This window comes from Hemiscyllium ocellatum, chromosome 8 (genome assembly GCF_020745735.1).
Source record: "Hemiscyllium ocellatum isolate sHemOce1 chromosome 8, sHemOce1.pat.X.cur, whole genome shotgun sequence".
Lineage (NCBI taxonomy): Eukaryota > Metazoa > Chordata > Chondrichthyes > Orectolobiformes > Hemiscylliidae > Hemiscyllium > Hemiscyllium ocellatum.
In genome coordinates, this window is record NC_083408.1 from 71,735,594 (window position 1) to 71,754,250 (window position 18,657).

The following is an 18,657-nucleotide window of genomic DNA, read 5'->3' on the forward strand; positions in this document are numbered from 1 at the left end:
AATCTAACAAAGTAAACTTCAGCATCATATTTCAGATTTATTTAAAATTATATATCAGTTAGGTTATTAAGAGTGCTGTATAGTCAGTTTATTTTGGCTGTTATGTTTTGTTTTTAAAAATAATTCATTTGCTTATGCTGATTTTTATGCTTGATTTTAGAATCAGCTTTCTCAAGCATTGAATGGGTTGTCAGAGAAGGCAAAGGATGCCAAAGAGTTCTTGTCATTGCTAAGGAGTATGGTGCAGCAAATCCAGGTATAAGTCTTATGGTCTGAATTACTATTTGATTTGCCTGTGATTAAACTCACTTTCATATAGATTATCTTTTTTTTATTACTTCATGTATTACTTCAGATATTTGCTCAATTATCTTTAATGTATTTAATATCTAAGAAGTAAATACAGAATGTTTGTTTTGTTATTGTAAACCGTAAGGGAACTGCAAAAGCTACTCTATTTCTGGTTAGGAGATAATAAACAAAAGAAACTCAAAATATACATGGTGCATTTCAAGAATAATATTCATTCTTAGATGCATTCGCTGTTTTCTGTTATGGTTTATTAAACCACTCGGGCTGAGATCTTTTCTTATGGAAAAAGAAATACTCTGGTTTGGCTGCTGAAAATTCATTGTATTGTCACTCAGGCTAAGTTTTTCATACTTCTGGAAATCTTTTGAAGTAATGCTAGAATTCCCATTAAAGAACTTTGAAACCAGACTCTGGTTTTCTATCCTAATGTTCTGAAATTCTAATTAATAATCGAGGTGAATTCAAAAACAAAATAAATGCAGGTGCTGGAAATATGAAATAATAAAAGAGACAATGCTGAAAGTATTCAGATCTGGCGGCATTGGTGTCCACAGAAGCATTGGTCTTAGTTTTACTGACCCACTGTTGGTCTTATTGTTGATACCAAATACAGGTGGCAGTGTGCAACTGAATCACAGGACATAGAGGGGATTTTACCTAAAGTAGTAAATTAAGAGGCCTCTGCTTGGTTTTTTTTGTCCACTTAAGGCTGGTGGCCTGAATCTAGGCCAGCAGGACTACCAGTAGAGGTGCTTGCTGCTGAGATGTGAAGGCATACTGAAGGGGCCAATAAGAAGTTTATTTTAAAATGTCAGGACCAAGCAAATAGGCTGACAATTAAAGGGATGAACCTTCCAGTGGTAGTGCTGGTGCTGCGGACATGCCCATTGATATCAAGGAACCCCTCCACTAGATGGGGAGTCTCTAGAAAGGAACCTGTCCTCAGAAAGATGTTGTGAGCTAGCCTTGACGTGACTTGTAGTCTCTCCATATAGTAGATGGTGTTCTAACATTTTTAAAAACCCATTGAAAGGCTGGTTAACTTATGGCCTATATGATCCTCAAACAGCATCTTTGAAACTCAGGACCACTTTCATCAAAAGGTCAAGGGCAGCAGATATGGGAAACCACCATCTTCAATTCCCTTCCACGCTACTCACCATCCTGATTTGGAAATATATTGCTGTTCCTTCACTGTCACTCGGTCAAAATCGTGGAATTCCCTCCCTGAGGGCACTGAGAGTCAGCCCACAGCAAGTGGACTGCAACAGTTTAAGAAAGCATCTTTCCACTACTTTGTCAAGGGCAGCTAGCGACAGGCGATAAATGCTAGCCAGCCAGTCACACCCACATCCCACAAATGAATTTTTAAAACCCATCTGTAGTTTTCACCTCTTGATACATACTATGGCAGTAGGAAGACATCAGGCTTCCCTTCTGAAATCTACCCACCATCATAATACCAGCGTTCTCCCTTCCAACGGTCTCCAGTGGATATGTACAACTTCAGCCTAGTTTTCAGGCCATTTGAATTCTAGAACATATGTAATCTCATGACTTTTATGCTTGTTTGCTTTTCAATGTCATTTCTACTTTTTTTTTCCTTCTCTTTCCTCCTAATGTTACTTATGCCTGGGCACACCCCACCTCCAAGCTTCTCATTATCCATCCTCTTTTTTTACAAATTACGTATTGTAGCTTGTCCCAGCCTTGCTTTGTAGTCGGAAACTGGTGTATTCATTCAACAGCAGTTGAAAGTTGAAACAGATATTTACTGCACTGGATCAAAGCAGAGAGTCAGTAAAAACAGCACAAAGCATGGACTTTTGTCAATATTTTTATTTCGGTTTAAATGTCTTTATTACTCAGAATTCCTGTTCCTTTTAGGTCACTGCAGGAAGAATATTGCTGAGACATTCAACAAACTCTGTCTGAGATGTGTGCATTAACGAAGTGTCAGCGTTCATTGCTTTCATACATTCTTCCTGATGAAGGGCTTTTGCCCGAAACGTCAACTCTCCTGCTCCTCCAAAGCTGCCTGACTTGCTTTGCTTTTCCAACACCACACTCTCGACTCTGATCTCCAGCATCTGTAATACTCACTTTCTCCTTCCATAAATCACACATGATATGTATCATAGAATCATATAATACAGAGGCCCTTCAGCCTATCAAGTCTATACTGCTTGGTACCAGCTGGATAACAATTACTTTGTGAAATTTCTGACTAATCTACCCAGAATTCAGTTTTAGTGAAGGTTTTCTCCAAGGAAAACAAAATCCTTTTAGATTTTAATTTCCTAACTGGGACTTGTGATCCACTGAGGCTGTACTCACTGTAGATATAATTAGGTCTGGATTTTGTATTAGAAAATCTATCTTCAAAAATAATTATTTGGGTTTTATGGCCTCAACTCATGTCCGACATTGAGGCTACTATATTCACTACCGACTTTTAAGAAATTGGCCCTAAATATTCTAGCAATCTTTCTCTGTCTCTGTTTTCTAATTGGTCCTTCTTATTTACAGGACCTAATTCCAGTGTCCTGCCTTTTCCCTGTACCTCAGAATATTGCTTCTATTTAAACAGTCATCTAAAACCCCCGCTACTCTACGAATGCTTCAATTAAACAGGATCTGATACACTTCTAGACACTGTATTTCAGAGTCCTTCAGCCCAAAAAATATCCAATCATAATTCCTATCCCTCAACAATGTTGTTTCCATATTGCTACTGTTCCTTTTATTCTATGATCTATATCTTTCCTTCTGTTCAATATTGGTTTGAGTCTGGTGCAATGACAGGGGGAGCTCCAGGTTTCTGACGACCAAGCAGGATACTTCACCAATCAGCAGCGAACCAAATAGTAAAATGTCCTGATTGGTTCTTACCTTCTAATTAAATTTTTACAAGAGATAAAATAAATGATCAGGGTATTTCCTGGGACTGAAGATAGAGGCAATGTTTTCATAAACTTCATTTTATTTAATGTAGATTTTTAAATCTTGAGTTTTTTTCAGTCCAAAGAAGAGAAAGTGAGGACTGCAGATGCTGGAGATCAGAGCTGAAAATGTGTTGCTGGAAAAGCGCAGCAGGTCAGGCAGCATCCAAGGAGCAGGAGAATCGACGTTTCGGGCATGAGCCCTTCTTATGAAGAAGGGCTCATGCCCGAAACGTCGATTCTCCTGCTCCTTGGATGCTGCCTGACCTGCTGTGCTTTTCCAGCAACACATTTTCAGCTTTTTTCGAGTATAATAAGGATATTCAGCAGTGCTCATGAACTTAATGTCCATTTGAAAAGCAGCTTTGTTGTATAACTTTCCATTGAGAGTTAATATTATAAAAGCATAAGTTCTCCTCTGTTCAGTGATTTCTATTTTACTGCAGTTTATAAGGGTTTTAGCTGGACACCCAATGGAGAAGTATGAATCACTAACTGCAGCACCTAAAATTCAATTTTTCCAAGTCAGGGTCCAAACATTACTGTCAGCTTTGCAGAAGTAATGAAGCTGCACACTGACAATATAAACTGTGGATGGCACTGTGGCACTAGAGACCCACCAGCACCACAGGCTTACAGCACCAGAGACCCAGGTTCAATTCCCGCCTCAGGCAACTGTCTGTGTGAAGTTTGCACATTCTCCCCGTGTCTGCGTGGGTTTCCTCTCTCAGTCCAAAAATGTGCAGGTTAGGTGAATTGGCCATGCTAAATTGCCCATAGTGTTAGGTGAAGGGGTAAACGTAGGAGAATGGGTCTGGGTGGGCTGAAGGGCCTGTTTCCATACTGTAAGTTATCTAATTACTGAAAAATTATGAGATATGACTCTTGTTTCCTCCACACTCATGCTTCATCTACAAGGCACACATCAGGAGTGTGATGGAATACTCTCCACTTGTCTGAGTAGGTGTTGCTGCAACAACTCAAGAAGTTCGACAGTGTCCAAGCCAAAGCAGCCTGCTTGATTGGCACCACACCACTACCTTCACACTCTTCATCAACAACACACAGCAGCAGTTTGTAGCATCTGCAAGATGCGGTGCAGCACCTCATTGGGGCTCCATTATTGACACCTTCCAAAGAAGTGGAAACTGGAAGTGTTGGTGTAACTTTATCTATTTGTTTTTGTTTCAGATCTTCCACTTCTGCAACACGGTATTAATTTGGGATTTGTTCGGTTTTGGGTAGTGAAGGATTTTAGCTTGATTCTGCTATGAATGTTTTTCCAGTAGGCCTCTGTTATGCTTTGTTTATCTTTGCCTGATTCCATCAGTTTGTATTTCTTTATTGTATACAGGAAAACAGTGTTGAGTTTGAAGCTTGTCTTGTTGCCCAGTGTGATGCCCTCATTGAAGCTTTGAACAGAAGGAAGGGACAGTTACTTTCACGGGTGACCAAAGAACACGAACATAAACTTAAGGTTAGTTCTGAGTTTTCTGCAGTGGTCTGAACTTAGTGTTGTCCAATTAATTCTTGCACAATATAGTAATGATTGGATATCTTTTTCTTCCATGTTTAGTAGCAAAATACCACAACTGCACATCCTTCTATACATTACTATATTGAGTCATTTCCACGATTGCTATTTGATTGAAGTCCATAATAACAGTGAGCATTGATAATCTCACTTAGTGCCACTAGGCATCAGACCATTATCCTTAGATATTGTAGTGGGCAATTTCCATACAATTGAATAAATTTTGCATGTCCATGTTTTAGTTAAGTATATAAATGACAAAAATGTGGTCGACCAAGACCAGTTATGGACTAGCAAAAGGATTTACAATTTGAGGTGGGAGTGTAAGTTGAAGCACTAGATTAATATTTAGCACCGAGAAGTAGAAAGTTCTGCACAGGTCATAGAAATCCAGAACTGGATGATATGCACCTGAGAAAACTGAGAGAAGTGAGTGGAAATTGTAGAGACATAGACAATAATTTCACAGTATTCACTCAAGTGGCTTCAGAGGACTGGAGAATTGCAAATGTTACAATCTTTTAAAAAAAAGATACAGACAGACTCTGACCTCACACCTTTAATGCAGTGTCTGAGCTGAGATGTCATTTCTTGTTATAAAACCTTAAGTTATCTCAAGAAGTGACTTAAAAGAAGTTTTGGGATTTACATATTAACGAATATATTAATACAACCCATTTACATATTAATGCCACCCATTCTAAAAGATTAAAGACTTAACAATCCAGGTTTGTTCAACATATCATTTCAGTTGCTTGACACTAATCTTTTGCGATAAGTTCTGTCTTATGATCTACAACCACCTGATGAAGGAGCTACGAAAGCTCATACCTCCACATTAACCAGTTGGTCTATAACCTGGGGTTGTGTGATTTTTAATGTTGTCCCCCCCAGTCCAATAGATTTGTGGTGGAGTAACTGTTGGAATCTATAATCATAGATGAAGTACCTGAACATCTTGAAAATGTTCAGTTAATCATGGAGAACCAACATGGATTCGTGATAGGTAGATCATACCTGACAAACCTCTTTGAATCACTTGAAGAGGTATTTGAAGTAGCAGACAGGGTCTACAGATCTTGTTTATATGGACTTCCAGAAAGCATTCGATAAGCTAGATACCCACAGAATTACAGTTAAATTACTAGTATGACTGGGAAATTTGTTGAGTGGCAGGAAATAGAAAGTGGAGATAATGGGTATGTACTCAAATTGGCAGAATATGACCAGTGGTGTCCCTCAAGGATCTGTGTTAGAATCATTCACATTATTTATTAATGACTTCTCGGTATGTGAGGAATAAAAGGATGACTAGGGTAGGAATAGGGCCAATCAAAGACAGAAGTGGGAAGTTGAGTGTGGACCCTGTGGAGATCGGAGAGGTGCTAAATGAACATTTCTCATCGGTTTTCATTCAGGAAAAGGAGAGTATTGTAGAGGAGAAGAATGAGATATGAGATATTAGACTAGAAAGGATCGATGTTAGTTACAAAGAGGTGTTATCAATTCTAGAAGGAGTGAAAGTAGACAAGTCCCCTGGGCCAGATGGGATTTGTCAGGGGATTCTCTGGGAAGCTAGGAAGGAGATAGCAGAGCCTTTGGCTTTGATATTTGAGTCGTCATTGTCTACAGGTTTAGTACCAGAGGACTGGAAGATTGCAAATGTTGTGCCCTTATTCAAGAAGGGCAGTAGAGATAACTCAGGTACTTATAGACCAGTGAGTCTTTCTTCTGTTGTCAGAAAGGTTTTGGAAAGGATTATAAAAGATAGGATTTATTATCATCTAGCAAGTGGCAATTTGATTTCAGATAGTAAACATGGCTTCGTCAAGTGTAGGTCATGTCTCACAAACCTCATTGAGTTTTTTGAGAAGGTGACGAAGCATGTAGATGAGGGTAGGGCAGTTGACGTGGTGTACATCTACTTCAGTAAAACCTCTGATAAGGTTCCACATGGTAGGCTGTTGGAGAAGATGCAGAGGCATGGGATTGAGGGTGATTTAACAGTTTGGATTAGAAACTGGCTTTCTGAAAGAAGGCAGTGAGTAATGGTTGATGGAAAATATTCAGCCTGGAGTACGGTTACTAGTGGAATGCCCACAAGGATCTATTTTGGGACCATTGCTGTTTGTCATTTTTGTAAATGACTTAGACGCAGGCATAGGTGGATGGGTTAATAAATTTGCAGATGACACCAGTGGTTAGCACTGTTGCCTCACAGTACCAGGTTCAATTCCTGCCTTGGGCAACTGTCTGTGTAGAGTTTGCACAATCTGTCCATGTCTGCGTGGGTTTCCTCTGGGTGCTTCGGTTTCCTCCCACAATCACGAAGGTATGCAGGTTAGGTGAATTGGCCATGTTAAATTGCCCATGCTAAATTGCCCATAGTGTTAGGTACATTAGGCAGGGGTAAATGTAGGGGAATGGGTCTGGGTGGATTGCTCTTCGGAGGGTTGGTGTGGACTTGTTGGGCTGAAGGGCCTGTTTCCACATTGTGGGGAATCTAATCTAATCTAATCTAACCTAAAGTCGGTGGAGTAATGGACAGTGTGGGAGAATGTTACAGGTTGCAGGGGAACTTGGATAAACTGCAGAGTTGGGCTGAGAGGTGGAAAATGGAGTTCGATGCAGCTAAATGTGAGGTGATTCACTTTGGGAAGAATAACAGGAAGGTAGAGTACTGGGTCAATGGAAAGATTCTTGGTGGTGTGGATGTGCAGAGGGATTAGATTACTTACAGCGTGAAAACAGGCCCTTTGGCCCAACAAGTCCACACCGACCTCCTGAAGCGCAACCCACCCAGACCCATTCCCCTACACCTAACACTACAAGCAATTTAGCATGGCTAATTCACCTAACCTGCACATTTTGGACTGTGGGAGGAAACTGGAGCACCTGGAGGAAACCCACGTAGACACTGGGAAAATGTGCAAACTCCACACAGTCAGTCGCCTGAGGTGGGAATTGAACCCGGGTCTCTGGTGCTGTGAGGCCGCCATGCTAACCACAAAGATTAGATTCCCTACTGTATGGAAACAGGCCCTTCAGCCCTCTGAAGAGTAATCACCCAGACCCATTCTCCTACCCTATAATTACCCCTGACTAATGCACCTACCTTCTTTAGATTGTGGGAGGAAACTAGAGCAAACACCACACAGACAATCAGCTGAGGCTGGAATCGAACCAGGGTCCTTCGTGCTATGAGGTAGCTGTGTTAATCACTGAGCCACCGTACCACCATGTACATAGATCCCTGAAAGTTGCCACTCAGAATGATAGTGCTGTTAAGAAGGCATATGGTATATTAGGTTTCATTGGTAGAGGGATTGGTTTCCGGAGCTGCAATGTCATGCTGCAACTATACAAAACGCTGGTGCGGCCACACTATTGTGTACAGTTCTGGTCGCCCCATTACAGGAAGGATTTGGAAGCTTTGGAAAAGGTGCAGAGGAGATTTACCAGGATGTTGCCTGGTCTGGAGGGAAAGTCTTATGAGGAAAGGCTGAGAATCTTGGGTCTGTTCTCATTGGAAAGAAGGAGGCTAAGGTGGGGTTTGATAGAGACATACAAGATGATCAGAGGATTAGCTAGGGTAGACAGTGGAAGTTTTTTTCCTGGGATGATGATGTCAACTTGTATGAGGGGGCATAACTACAAACTGAGGGGTGATAGATTTAAGACAGATGTCAGAGACAGGTTCTTTACTCAGAGAGTGGCAAGGACGTGAAATGCCCTACTTGCCAATGTAGTTAACTCAGCCATATTAGGGTGATTTTAAACAATCCTTGGATAAGCACATGGATGATGATGGGATAGTGTAGGGGTTGATTAGTTCACAGGTCAGCGCAACATCAAGGGCTGAAGGGCCTGTTCTGCGCTGTATTGTTCTATGTTCTATGGGTAGTGATATAGCAAGCCCAAATCACAGGACACACAAATCTACTTTGTAATCAGGAAGAAATTGAACCCATAATTTCAACTTTATATCCAGTCGTGTAAGAAGTCGCTAATCCAGTAACACAATAAGTGGAAATGTTGTTTCTGAAATGTGACTTTACAGGTTGTAACACAGTTCACTTAAACACCACTGATGTGTGATAGTCCTTGCCTTTATATGTTCCACACAATGAAACATTCCATCTCTGAATAGATTTTCCAAATGATTTGTTAAAAAGTCAACATAATTGATTTTCCCCACTTTATTTCTACAGGTTGATTGATTGCTTTCTTCTCACACAGGCTAATTTCTGTTCGTGATATCTTTACTGGAAGTGGTGTTCAGAGACCCATATATAAATAGAAATCTGCAGACCTGTCACATTAGTTGTGCTTGGTAGAACCTGACCTAATTTGTGACAGCAATTTTTTTTCCTGTTGGAAGCTTGCGGGGAATGTCAATATAGATAGAGATGTACAGCATGGAAACAGACCCTTCAGTCCAACCCGTCCATGCTGACCAGATATCCCAACCCAATCTAGTCCCATCTGCCAGCACCTGGCCCATATCCCTCCAAATCCTTCCTATTCATATACACATCCAAATGCCTCTTAAATGTTGCAATTGTACCAGCCTCCACCATATTCCCTGGTAGCTCATTCCATACACGTACCACTCTCTGCGTGAAAAAGTTGCCCCTAAGGTCTCTTTTATATCTTTCCCCTCTCACCCTAAACCTATGCCCTCTAGTTCTGGACTCCCCGACCCCAGGGCAAAAGTCTTTGTCTATTTATCCTATCCATGCCCCTAATAATTTTGTAAACCTCTATAAGGTCACCCCTCAGCCTCAGATGCTCCAGGGAAAACAGCCCTAGCCTGTTCAATCTCTCCCTGTAGCTCAGATCCTCCAACCCTGGCAACATCCTTGTGAATCTTTTCTGAACCCATTCAAGTTTCACAACATCTTTCCGACAGGAAGGAGACCAGAATTGCACATAATATTCCAACAGTGGCCTAACCAATGTCCTGTACAGCCACAACATGACCTCCCAACTCCTGTTCTCAATACTCTGACCAATAAAGGAAAGCATACCAAACGCCGCCTTCATTATCCTATCTACCTGCGACTCCACTTTCAAGGAGCTATGAACCTGCATTCCAAGGTCTCTTTGTTCAGCAACACTCCCTAGGACCTTACCATTAAGTCTATAAGTCCTGCTAAGATTTGCTTTCCCAAAATGCAGCACCTCGCATACATCTGAATTAAACTCCATCTGCCACTTCTCAGCCTATTGGCCAATTTGGTCCAGATCCTGTTATAAACTGAGGTAACCCTGTTCTCTGTCCACTACACCTCCAATTTTGGTGTCATCTGCAAACTTACTAACTTGTACCTCTTATGCTCGTATCTAAATCATTTATGTAAATGACAAAAAGTAGAGGACCCAGCACCGATCCTTGCGGCACTCCACTGGTTACAGGCCAGTTTTCATCAGGGATGACCTTTCTCCAATTTAGGAACTGTCCCAGAATTGTCATAAAAATTGGACACGATTACAAAACTCTCTTTGCTACAATTTTTGCTTTCTAAAAAGTATAAGCAAATAAGAATTACTTATGCAGTGCAATGAAATCATTACAGGTTTAGACAAATGCATTTTGGTGCCCAACATAAACTCATAATTTATTGCTAAATTGGATATTTGAATCAAGAAAAAAGTGCACACAAGGTAAACAAAAATTCCCATTTGTTGAAAGTTGATGTCTTATGCAAGTGAGTATCTGAATTTTTGAACATTATGATTCATTATCATCATCTGGTTTCGTTAACTTACAGAAAGTTGTTACTACAATGAAGTAAAGATGTACATTTTTCCTCTCCATTTTAAATGCAGATTTTTAAGACTTACTTACATATCCCCATTAGACTTGGATATGAAAAATGATGGCATTGCTAAGTGTAGTGGAGGGCAACTATTTCTGGTGTAAGTCTGATGTTGTCTCCAGAATAGCAGGGAATGATGCATAAAAGTTATCTTGTTCCAATTCATGAAATCATTCCAGAAGACTACCACATTTTCATTTGTGAATCGACAATTCTTAACAATTGAAGTTGCATCTGCAGAGGGAAATATTGGTTAACGTATCTTTGCTCCAATTAACTGCTGGAATTTTCAGAGGAAAAAACTAACACATTCCCAGATTGCTTAATCCAAAACTCAAACTTCTCACTTGTGAAATAAATCAATCTTTCGAATTAAGAAAGATTTAGTTAAGCTTTTACTCTCTGCTAGTATGTAGGATAAGGAAGTCTTGTGGCACAGTGGTAGTGTTTTCCTCTGAGTTAGAAGCTTCAAGTCCCTTTCCAGGATTTGATGGCTATAGAAAGTGGATAAACAGGTTGACTATTAAATTATAATTCCTTCCAGTATGTCTGTGGCAGGTGGGAAGAATGGGAGAGCCGCCTGTTCAGCCATGCTTGATACAGATTGGCATCGCCTCTTGCAACAGGCTAAAGATCTATTTCAAGAAAATTTAGCTATGGAAGTTAATCAGAAACATTTGCCAGTGGGGGTGGAAAGAGGAAAATTGATTGTCAAGCACTTGTAGTATCTGACCCTATTTTACATCTGCATCAATTTCTGCTTGCTTACTGTTCCACCCTTTCTGTCTCTTTCCATTGAACAATGTTCTGGATTTGGCCAATTCACTTTGAGCATTCCATTTTCAGGAATCTTTGAGAACAGTAAGTGAAAGCACACAGCCGTAATATTGGGATGCTTCACTCTTGATATCCTGTCCCCAAAACTGCAGGTTATGCCCTCAGAGATTAGTTTCAAGTACCTCTCTTTGTCCCCCACTGGTATGTGCTTTATATGATTCTGTTCTGTTGTGTGGCTTGAGAGGATAGCTCTTTGCCACCAATACAAGGAAATCCAAGTGCTTCAAGGAAATCTACAGCTACTGGAGTATTTTTCAGCATGACATTACACCTGGCCATTCACAGTAGTCATCCTGACCAAGTTTACATTGTCTCAAAAAAAAAGTCATTCTGACCCTTGTGTGAAACAACTACCATAATCATCCCTTCCCATCTCCTTCTCTACCATGCCAGACCTCAGACCTCTCCTAACATGCTACAAGAACATTTCCAAGGATGAGAAACTTCAGTTATAAGGATAGAGCTAAAAAAACTAAACAGAGATATGCGAGAGCAGCTATGGAGAAACGGTTCCTATCTGTGAATGAAATAAGAATAAGAGGGCATAGATATGAAGTGATTTGCAAGAGGCAAGGGTGATATGAAAACACCCACCAGATTCACTCAACAAGTAATTGGGGGACAGAATGCACTGTGTGTAAGTGTACGTACAACTGAGACATTCAAGAGGTCATTGAATGATTATTTGGATAAAAAAGAATGTGCAAAGGTATGTAGATAAAGGAGGTGATTGGCACTGAGTAATAATGCTCTTTTGAAGAATACAAAGGTTCAAATGGGCTCCTTTTGTGAGACTTCTGTGATTTTGTGATGCCCAGACTTGTACATAATGACAACAAAGAGGGGCAGGCTGTTAGACCGAGTAACCCCTCAACCATCTGCTGCCTGGACCGGTTCATGCCGCAAGGGGCTGACTCATGAGCAGGTCCTCTGATCTGCCTACCTCCTCTCTGCATTGGTAGCTAAACAGCTAAGTGTGGGGCTGAACAGTTAAAACAACAATTAAGGAGAAACCCTTTTAAAGTGAAAAAGAGCTGCAATTTACCAATGTACATGTGGAACACTGACTTCTCAAGGCCACAAAAAAACCCCACAGGCAGCCTTCGATTCCATAAATGACCTTAAATATTTATTGCATGTGACTGTTGTGTTCATCGCTGTCCTTGCCAAAACCCTGATGAAGTAGGGAGGACTTGCATGTAGAGAGCCTCTTGCTGAAGTTCCCTGCCACCTCTAGATGACAGATGGAATGTAATAGACTGTTAACTTGATTGAGAAAGTGGAGGATGTGCAGCAGCATACAACCCCTCCATGTTACGGGTGGAATTTCTGCCAGACTGTTCAAACTGTGGGGAGCAGGATTCCAATGGAGGTTTTAGTGCCAGCCCAATGTGAAATTCCTTCAGAATAGTCAAAGATCAGCTTGCCTTCTGAGGAGAAAGTAATTAGGACATAGAACATAGAGTGTTACAGTGCGGTCAAGGCCCTTTGGCTCTCGATGTTGCACCGACCTGTGTAGTTAATTTGATGCTTATCTAACCTACACCATTCCATTATTATCCATTTGTATGTCCAATGCTCACTTAAATATCCTTAACATTGGCGAGTCTACTGCTGTTGCTGTTAGGTCATTCCATGCCCCAACTACTCTCTGAGTAAAGAAACTACCCCGATATCTCTCCAAAATCTATCATCCCTCAACTTAAAGCTATGTCCCCTTGTGTTATCCTTCACCATCTGAGGAAAAAGGCTCTCACTGTCCACCCTATCTAACCCTCTTGATTAAGTCACCTCTCAGCCGCCTTCTCTCCACCGAAAACAGCCTTAGTTCCCTCAGCCTTTCCTCATAAGACCTTCCTTCCAGACCAGGCATCATCCTAGTAAATCTCGTCTGAACTCTTTCCAAAGCTTCCAGATCCTTCCTATAATGTGATGACCAGAACTGTACGCGATACTCCAGATGCGGCCTTACCAGCGTCTTGTACAGTTGAAGCATGACCTTGTGGCTCCGAAACTCAATCCCTCTACCAATAAATGCCAACACACCATATGCCTTCTTAACAACCCTATTAACCTGGGTGGCAACTTTCAGGGGTTTATGCACCTGGATACCTAAATCTCTTTGTTCATCTACAGTGCCAAGAATTTTACCATTAGCCCAATATTTTGCATTCCTGGTACTTCTTCCAAAGCTAACTACCTCTCACTTTTCTGCATTAAATTCCATTTGCCCAGCTCTGCATCTTATCTATGTCCCTCTGTAACCTACAACATCCTTTGGCACTACTTACAACTCTGCCGACCTTAGTGTCATCCACAAATTTACTAACCCATCCTTCTACACCCACATCCAGATCATTTATAAAAATGACAAACAACAGTGGCCCCAAATCAGATCCTTGTGGCACACCACTGGCAACTCTGCTCCAAGATGACATTTCCCATCAATCACCACCCTCTGTCTTCTTTCAGCTAGGCAATTTATGATCCAATTCACTAAATCACCTTCAATCCCGAAACTCCATATTTTGTGCAATAGCTTACTGTGTGGAACCTTATCAAACACCTTAATGAAGTCCAAATACACCACATCAACTACTTTACGTTCATCCACCTGTTTTGTCATCTTTTTGAAGAACTCAATAACGTTAGTTAGGCACAACCTACCCTTCACAAAACTGTGTTGACTATCTCTAATTAAACTATTCCTTTCTAGATGATTAGAAATCCTATCTCTTTCCTATAACCTTTTCCAACACCTTACCAACAATCGAAGTAAGGCTCACTGGCCTATAATTACCAGGGTTGTCTCGACTCCCCTTCTTAAACAAGGGAACAACATTTGCTATCCACTAGTCTTCTGGCACTATCCTTGCCGACAATGATGACATAAAGATAAAAGCCAAAGGCTCTGCAATCTCCTCGCTGGTTTCCCAGAGAGTCCGAGGATAAATCCCATCCAGCTCAGGGTCTTATCTATTTTAAGATCTTCCAAAATTGCTAAAACCTTCTCTTTGTCAACCTCAATCCCATCTAATCTAATAGCCTAACATTGCCCTTTTCCAATGTGAATACTGACATTTCCGCCACCTCCAAAAAGACCCCACCACCAGGGATATATTTCCCTCCCCACCCCTTTCCGCCTTCCGCAAAGACCGTTTCCTCCGTGACTACCTGGACAGGTCCACGCCCCCCTACAACCCACCCTCCCATCCTGGCACCTTCCCCTGTCACCGCAGGATTTGCAAAACCTGCGCCCACACCTCTTCCCTCACCTCCATCCAAGACCCTAAAGGAGCCTTCCACATCCATTAAAGTTTTACCTGCACATCTACCAATATCATTTATTGTGTCCGTCGTTCCCGATGCGGTCTCCTCTACATGGGGGGGACTGGGCGCCTCCTAGCAGAGCGCTTTAGGGAACATCACCGGGACACCCACACCGCCCTGTGGCCCAACATTTCAACTCCCCCTCCCACTCTGCTGAGGACATGGAGGTCCTGGGCCTCCTTCACCACCGCTCCTTCACCACCAGACACCTGGAGGAAGAACGCCTCATCTTCAGCCTCGGAACACTTCAACCCCAGGGCATCAATGTGGACTTCAACAGTTTCCTCATTTCCCCTTCCCCCACCTCACCCTAGTTCCAAACTTCCAACTCAGCACTGTCCCCATGACTTGTCCTACCTGCCTATCTTCTTTTCCACCTATCCACTCCACCCTCCTCCCTGACCTATCACCTTCATCTCCGCCCCCACTCACCTAATGTACTCTATGCTACTTTCTCCCCACCTCCACCCTCCTCCAGCTTATCTCTCCACCCTTCAGGCTGATGAAGGGCTTTTGCCCAAAACGTCAATTTTACTGCTCTTCGGATGCTGCCTGAACTGCTGCCTATTTACTTTGTTCACTCGTAAAAGTTTTAGCAGTGAAAAAAATAGCCCTATTAACACTGGAACTCTTTCTCCCCTACTGTTTCTTAAAAGAAATCATCATGGCTACAGGAGTACTTACAAGTTAATTAGTAAACATCTCCAGACACAGCCCAAAGCCCACGTGCCACTAGCTTAAATCCAAACTCTGAAATAAATGAGATTAAGATTATATACAAATGATAAATTTTACATCATAGTTTCCACTGTGTAGAATCTCTCACTGTATTACTGATTATTTAAGGTGCTGGGGAACTTGATGTTGACTGAGGGAGCAGGAAAAAGGCTTATGGAAAGTGGGGTTTCAAGTTCTTGACTTTAGGGTAGAAGTGCCAAATTTTCTCAGCAGGCAGGAACGTAATTACTGAATCTGCATATGATGAAAAGTCATTTACAGAAATTTTTTTGGGATTAATCATGCAAATAAGTTGGAGGAGGATGGAAAATACAGGCTTTCAATTTCACAACTGGCTAAACCTTATGAGGAAAACATGAGACAGCCTTTGACTTTGGATGAGAATAAGTAGAGTTGTCTCTCAGTATTGGAAGAATCAGTTGTAAGAAAGAACAGCCTGAGATGCATTGTTGAGAAGGTCAGGGAGACAAGGGAAGGCAAAGGGGCATTGAGAGCATGATCCAGATGTGGTTGAAAAAGATTGTGATATAAGTACCATTCATATGTAGGGGCAAGGTTTTATTTGAGGAGCAGGTAAACAGTGGAAGGCATGTTTATTCAGTTTCTGGAAGAAACATGGATCTTGTCCACCCTGTTTAATTTGGGATTTTGGTGTGACATACTTGTGGTTACTGGAAACTAAATATACTGATACATATGGTCCTGTTCTTTGTAGACAGAAAGAATGTGTGCATGCAGTGTCTGTTTCAATCCAACAGGATTGGTGACACTCATAAGTCACCAGGCAAAAGTGAGGACTGCAGATGCTGGAGATTAGAGTTGAGTGTGATGCTGGAAGAGCACAGCAACGCAGGCAGCAGCCGAGGAGCAGGAGAGTCAATGTACGGCAAAACCCTTCATCAGGAATGAGGCTGTGAGCCGAATGGGTGGAGAGATAAATGGGAGGGGGGGTGGGGCTGGGGGGATGGTAGCTGAGAGTGCGATAGGTGGATGGAAGTGGGGGTAATGGTGATAGGTTGGAGGAGACTGGCCAATGCCTTGACCAGTCAACCTGCCTGGTTTAGAGGTTAAACAAAGCTTGGCAATTAATTGTCAGTCATCATTCTCAAAAGCAACACCTCTAGCAATCAGAATCCACTCGCTAACCAGTCAGTTCTCTCCTCTCATTTGATATAATCATGTTTTCCCTTTAAATTGGTATTCTTGCATATTGATCTATATGCAAAATGAAAAGCAACTTTTTTCAGCAATAGCATGCAATTGATCTACAAACATTATCCTCTAGGAATATATTCAATTCTGATATATTCTCTGTCACTCTCAGGTGCCACAGCTATTTGATTCTCCAGCCCACAAAGGGATTAATTCTGGATGTTGGGATGTCTGTCTACTCAAAATCTACTGTGACACCCTGCATAGCTTTAAAATCCAGCCAACAGGCTGCACAATATTTACCATGCTAACACAAGGCTACAGCAGGGCAAAGCATTTGATTCTGCTGGCCTGATTGCTGTGATTGAGCAAGGGCGTATACATCTAGAGGATCTCTAGGATTATAGTAGGCAGCTGCACAATCTCGCAGGTTGGAGGTAACGAACCTGCCAGTAACACAGAGGATTCACACTTCTCATCAAACAACGATGGTATCAGAAGAGGAACAATGGCTTTTGAGGTTTCAGGGACAGAAATGTACAGAGCTTGTGAATCTCTCATTCTTCATAGAATCCCGACAGTGTGGAAGCAGGCCATTCAGCTCATCAAGTCCACACCGACCCTCTGAGGAGAATCCTACTCAGCTCCCGACCCTGTCACCTGGCATTTCCCATGGCTAATGCACCTGATCTACTCATACCTGGACACTACAGGATAATTTAGCATGGCTAATGCACCAAACTTGCTCATCTTTGGACAGTGGGAGGAAACTGGAGCATCCAGAGGAAACTCTCACAGACACAGAAAATGTGCAAACTCCACACATCAGTTGCCTGAGGGTGGAATGGAACCCAGGTTCCTGGTGCTGTGCTAACCACTTTGCTACCGTGTCACCCCTTCAGCACACACAATACCTTTGGAAACCAATCAGCTCTAAACCTTATGCTGCATGACCCATGCATCTCCACTTGACATCAAATCACCAATGCAAACTTACCACTCCATCCTTGCCATCCCAATCCTAAGACATTTTCTGTCAAAACTGTTTCTCAGGAGGTGTATGTCAAGCCTTCATTCCTGCAGCTGCATATCTGAGCACAGTATAATATTTGATATGTTGCTCCTGTTGGATTGTCCATTCTGCAAATGTTTGATACTGTATCCTAAGATTTGTTGATATTTGTTACTTCAGGTGGTCAGAGATCAAATCAGTCATTGCACAGTTAAACTGCGCCAAACTACTGGCCTGATGGAATATTGTTTGGAGGTAATTAAGGAGAATGACCCCAGTGGTTTTTTACAGGTCAGTGCGGAACTCATATCACTTATTAATTGTACTGTTTAATGATTTTCAACAATTTGCATGCATTCCCCTGATTTTATTCTTGGCTCTGTCTCTGGTAACTAGGTAAAGCAAGTGCTTGGAGAATTGCTCTTGATTGTTGACTATGTTCAAACTAATATGTAGAAATAATTCCATTTATTTGTGTAGCGAAATGTGGGCCCATTGTTTTCCCCTTTTTTAAAACCTTGCAAAATACATATTCAGTCTCTTTGATTTAATTCTAGCCATATTACTGACAAATCCCAAATAGATTATTGACAGTAACCACAGATGGAACAAACGGGTGTCCATGTCTAAAAAAAGTTATCTTGAAAGGCACAGTTCTCCATGCAACTTCAACCTGTGGCAATGTTTTAAAAATATACTGTATTATGCTATATGAGAATGTTAATTAACATATACTTTCTGAGGTTGTCAGTCATCAGTTTTAAAGCCTGCTATTGTCTTTAATGATGTGTATTAATCAGATGTTAGTGTGTTTCTGACTTGTTAAATGGGCGGCATGGTAGCAAAGTGGTTAGCACTGCTACCTCACAGCGTCAGAGACCCGGGTTCATTTCCTGCCTCAGGCGACTCTGTGTGGAGTTTGCACGTTCTCCCCTGCGTGGGTGTGCTCCGGTTTCCTCCCACAATCCAAAAATGTGC

General features: G+C 41.7%; 1 protein-coding gene across 1 annotated transcript in view; it reads left to right on the forward strand.

The window, feature by feature from the left end:
* The window catches only part of trim9 (tripartite motif containing 9), an 84,632-nt gene that overhangs the window by 35,514 nt on the left and 30,461 nt on the right, over window positions 1–18,657 (forward strand). Inside the window, exons 2-4 of the mRNA XM_060828967.1 lie at window positions 161–256; window positions 4,609–4,731; window positions 17,860–17,970. Of these exons, the coding sequence (XP_060684950.1) occupies window positions 161–256; window positions 4,609–4,731; window positions 17,860–17,970 (330 nt within the window). The remainder of the gene's footprint in view (window positions 1–160; window positions 257–4,608; window positions 4,732–17,859; window positions 17,971–18,657) is intronic.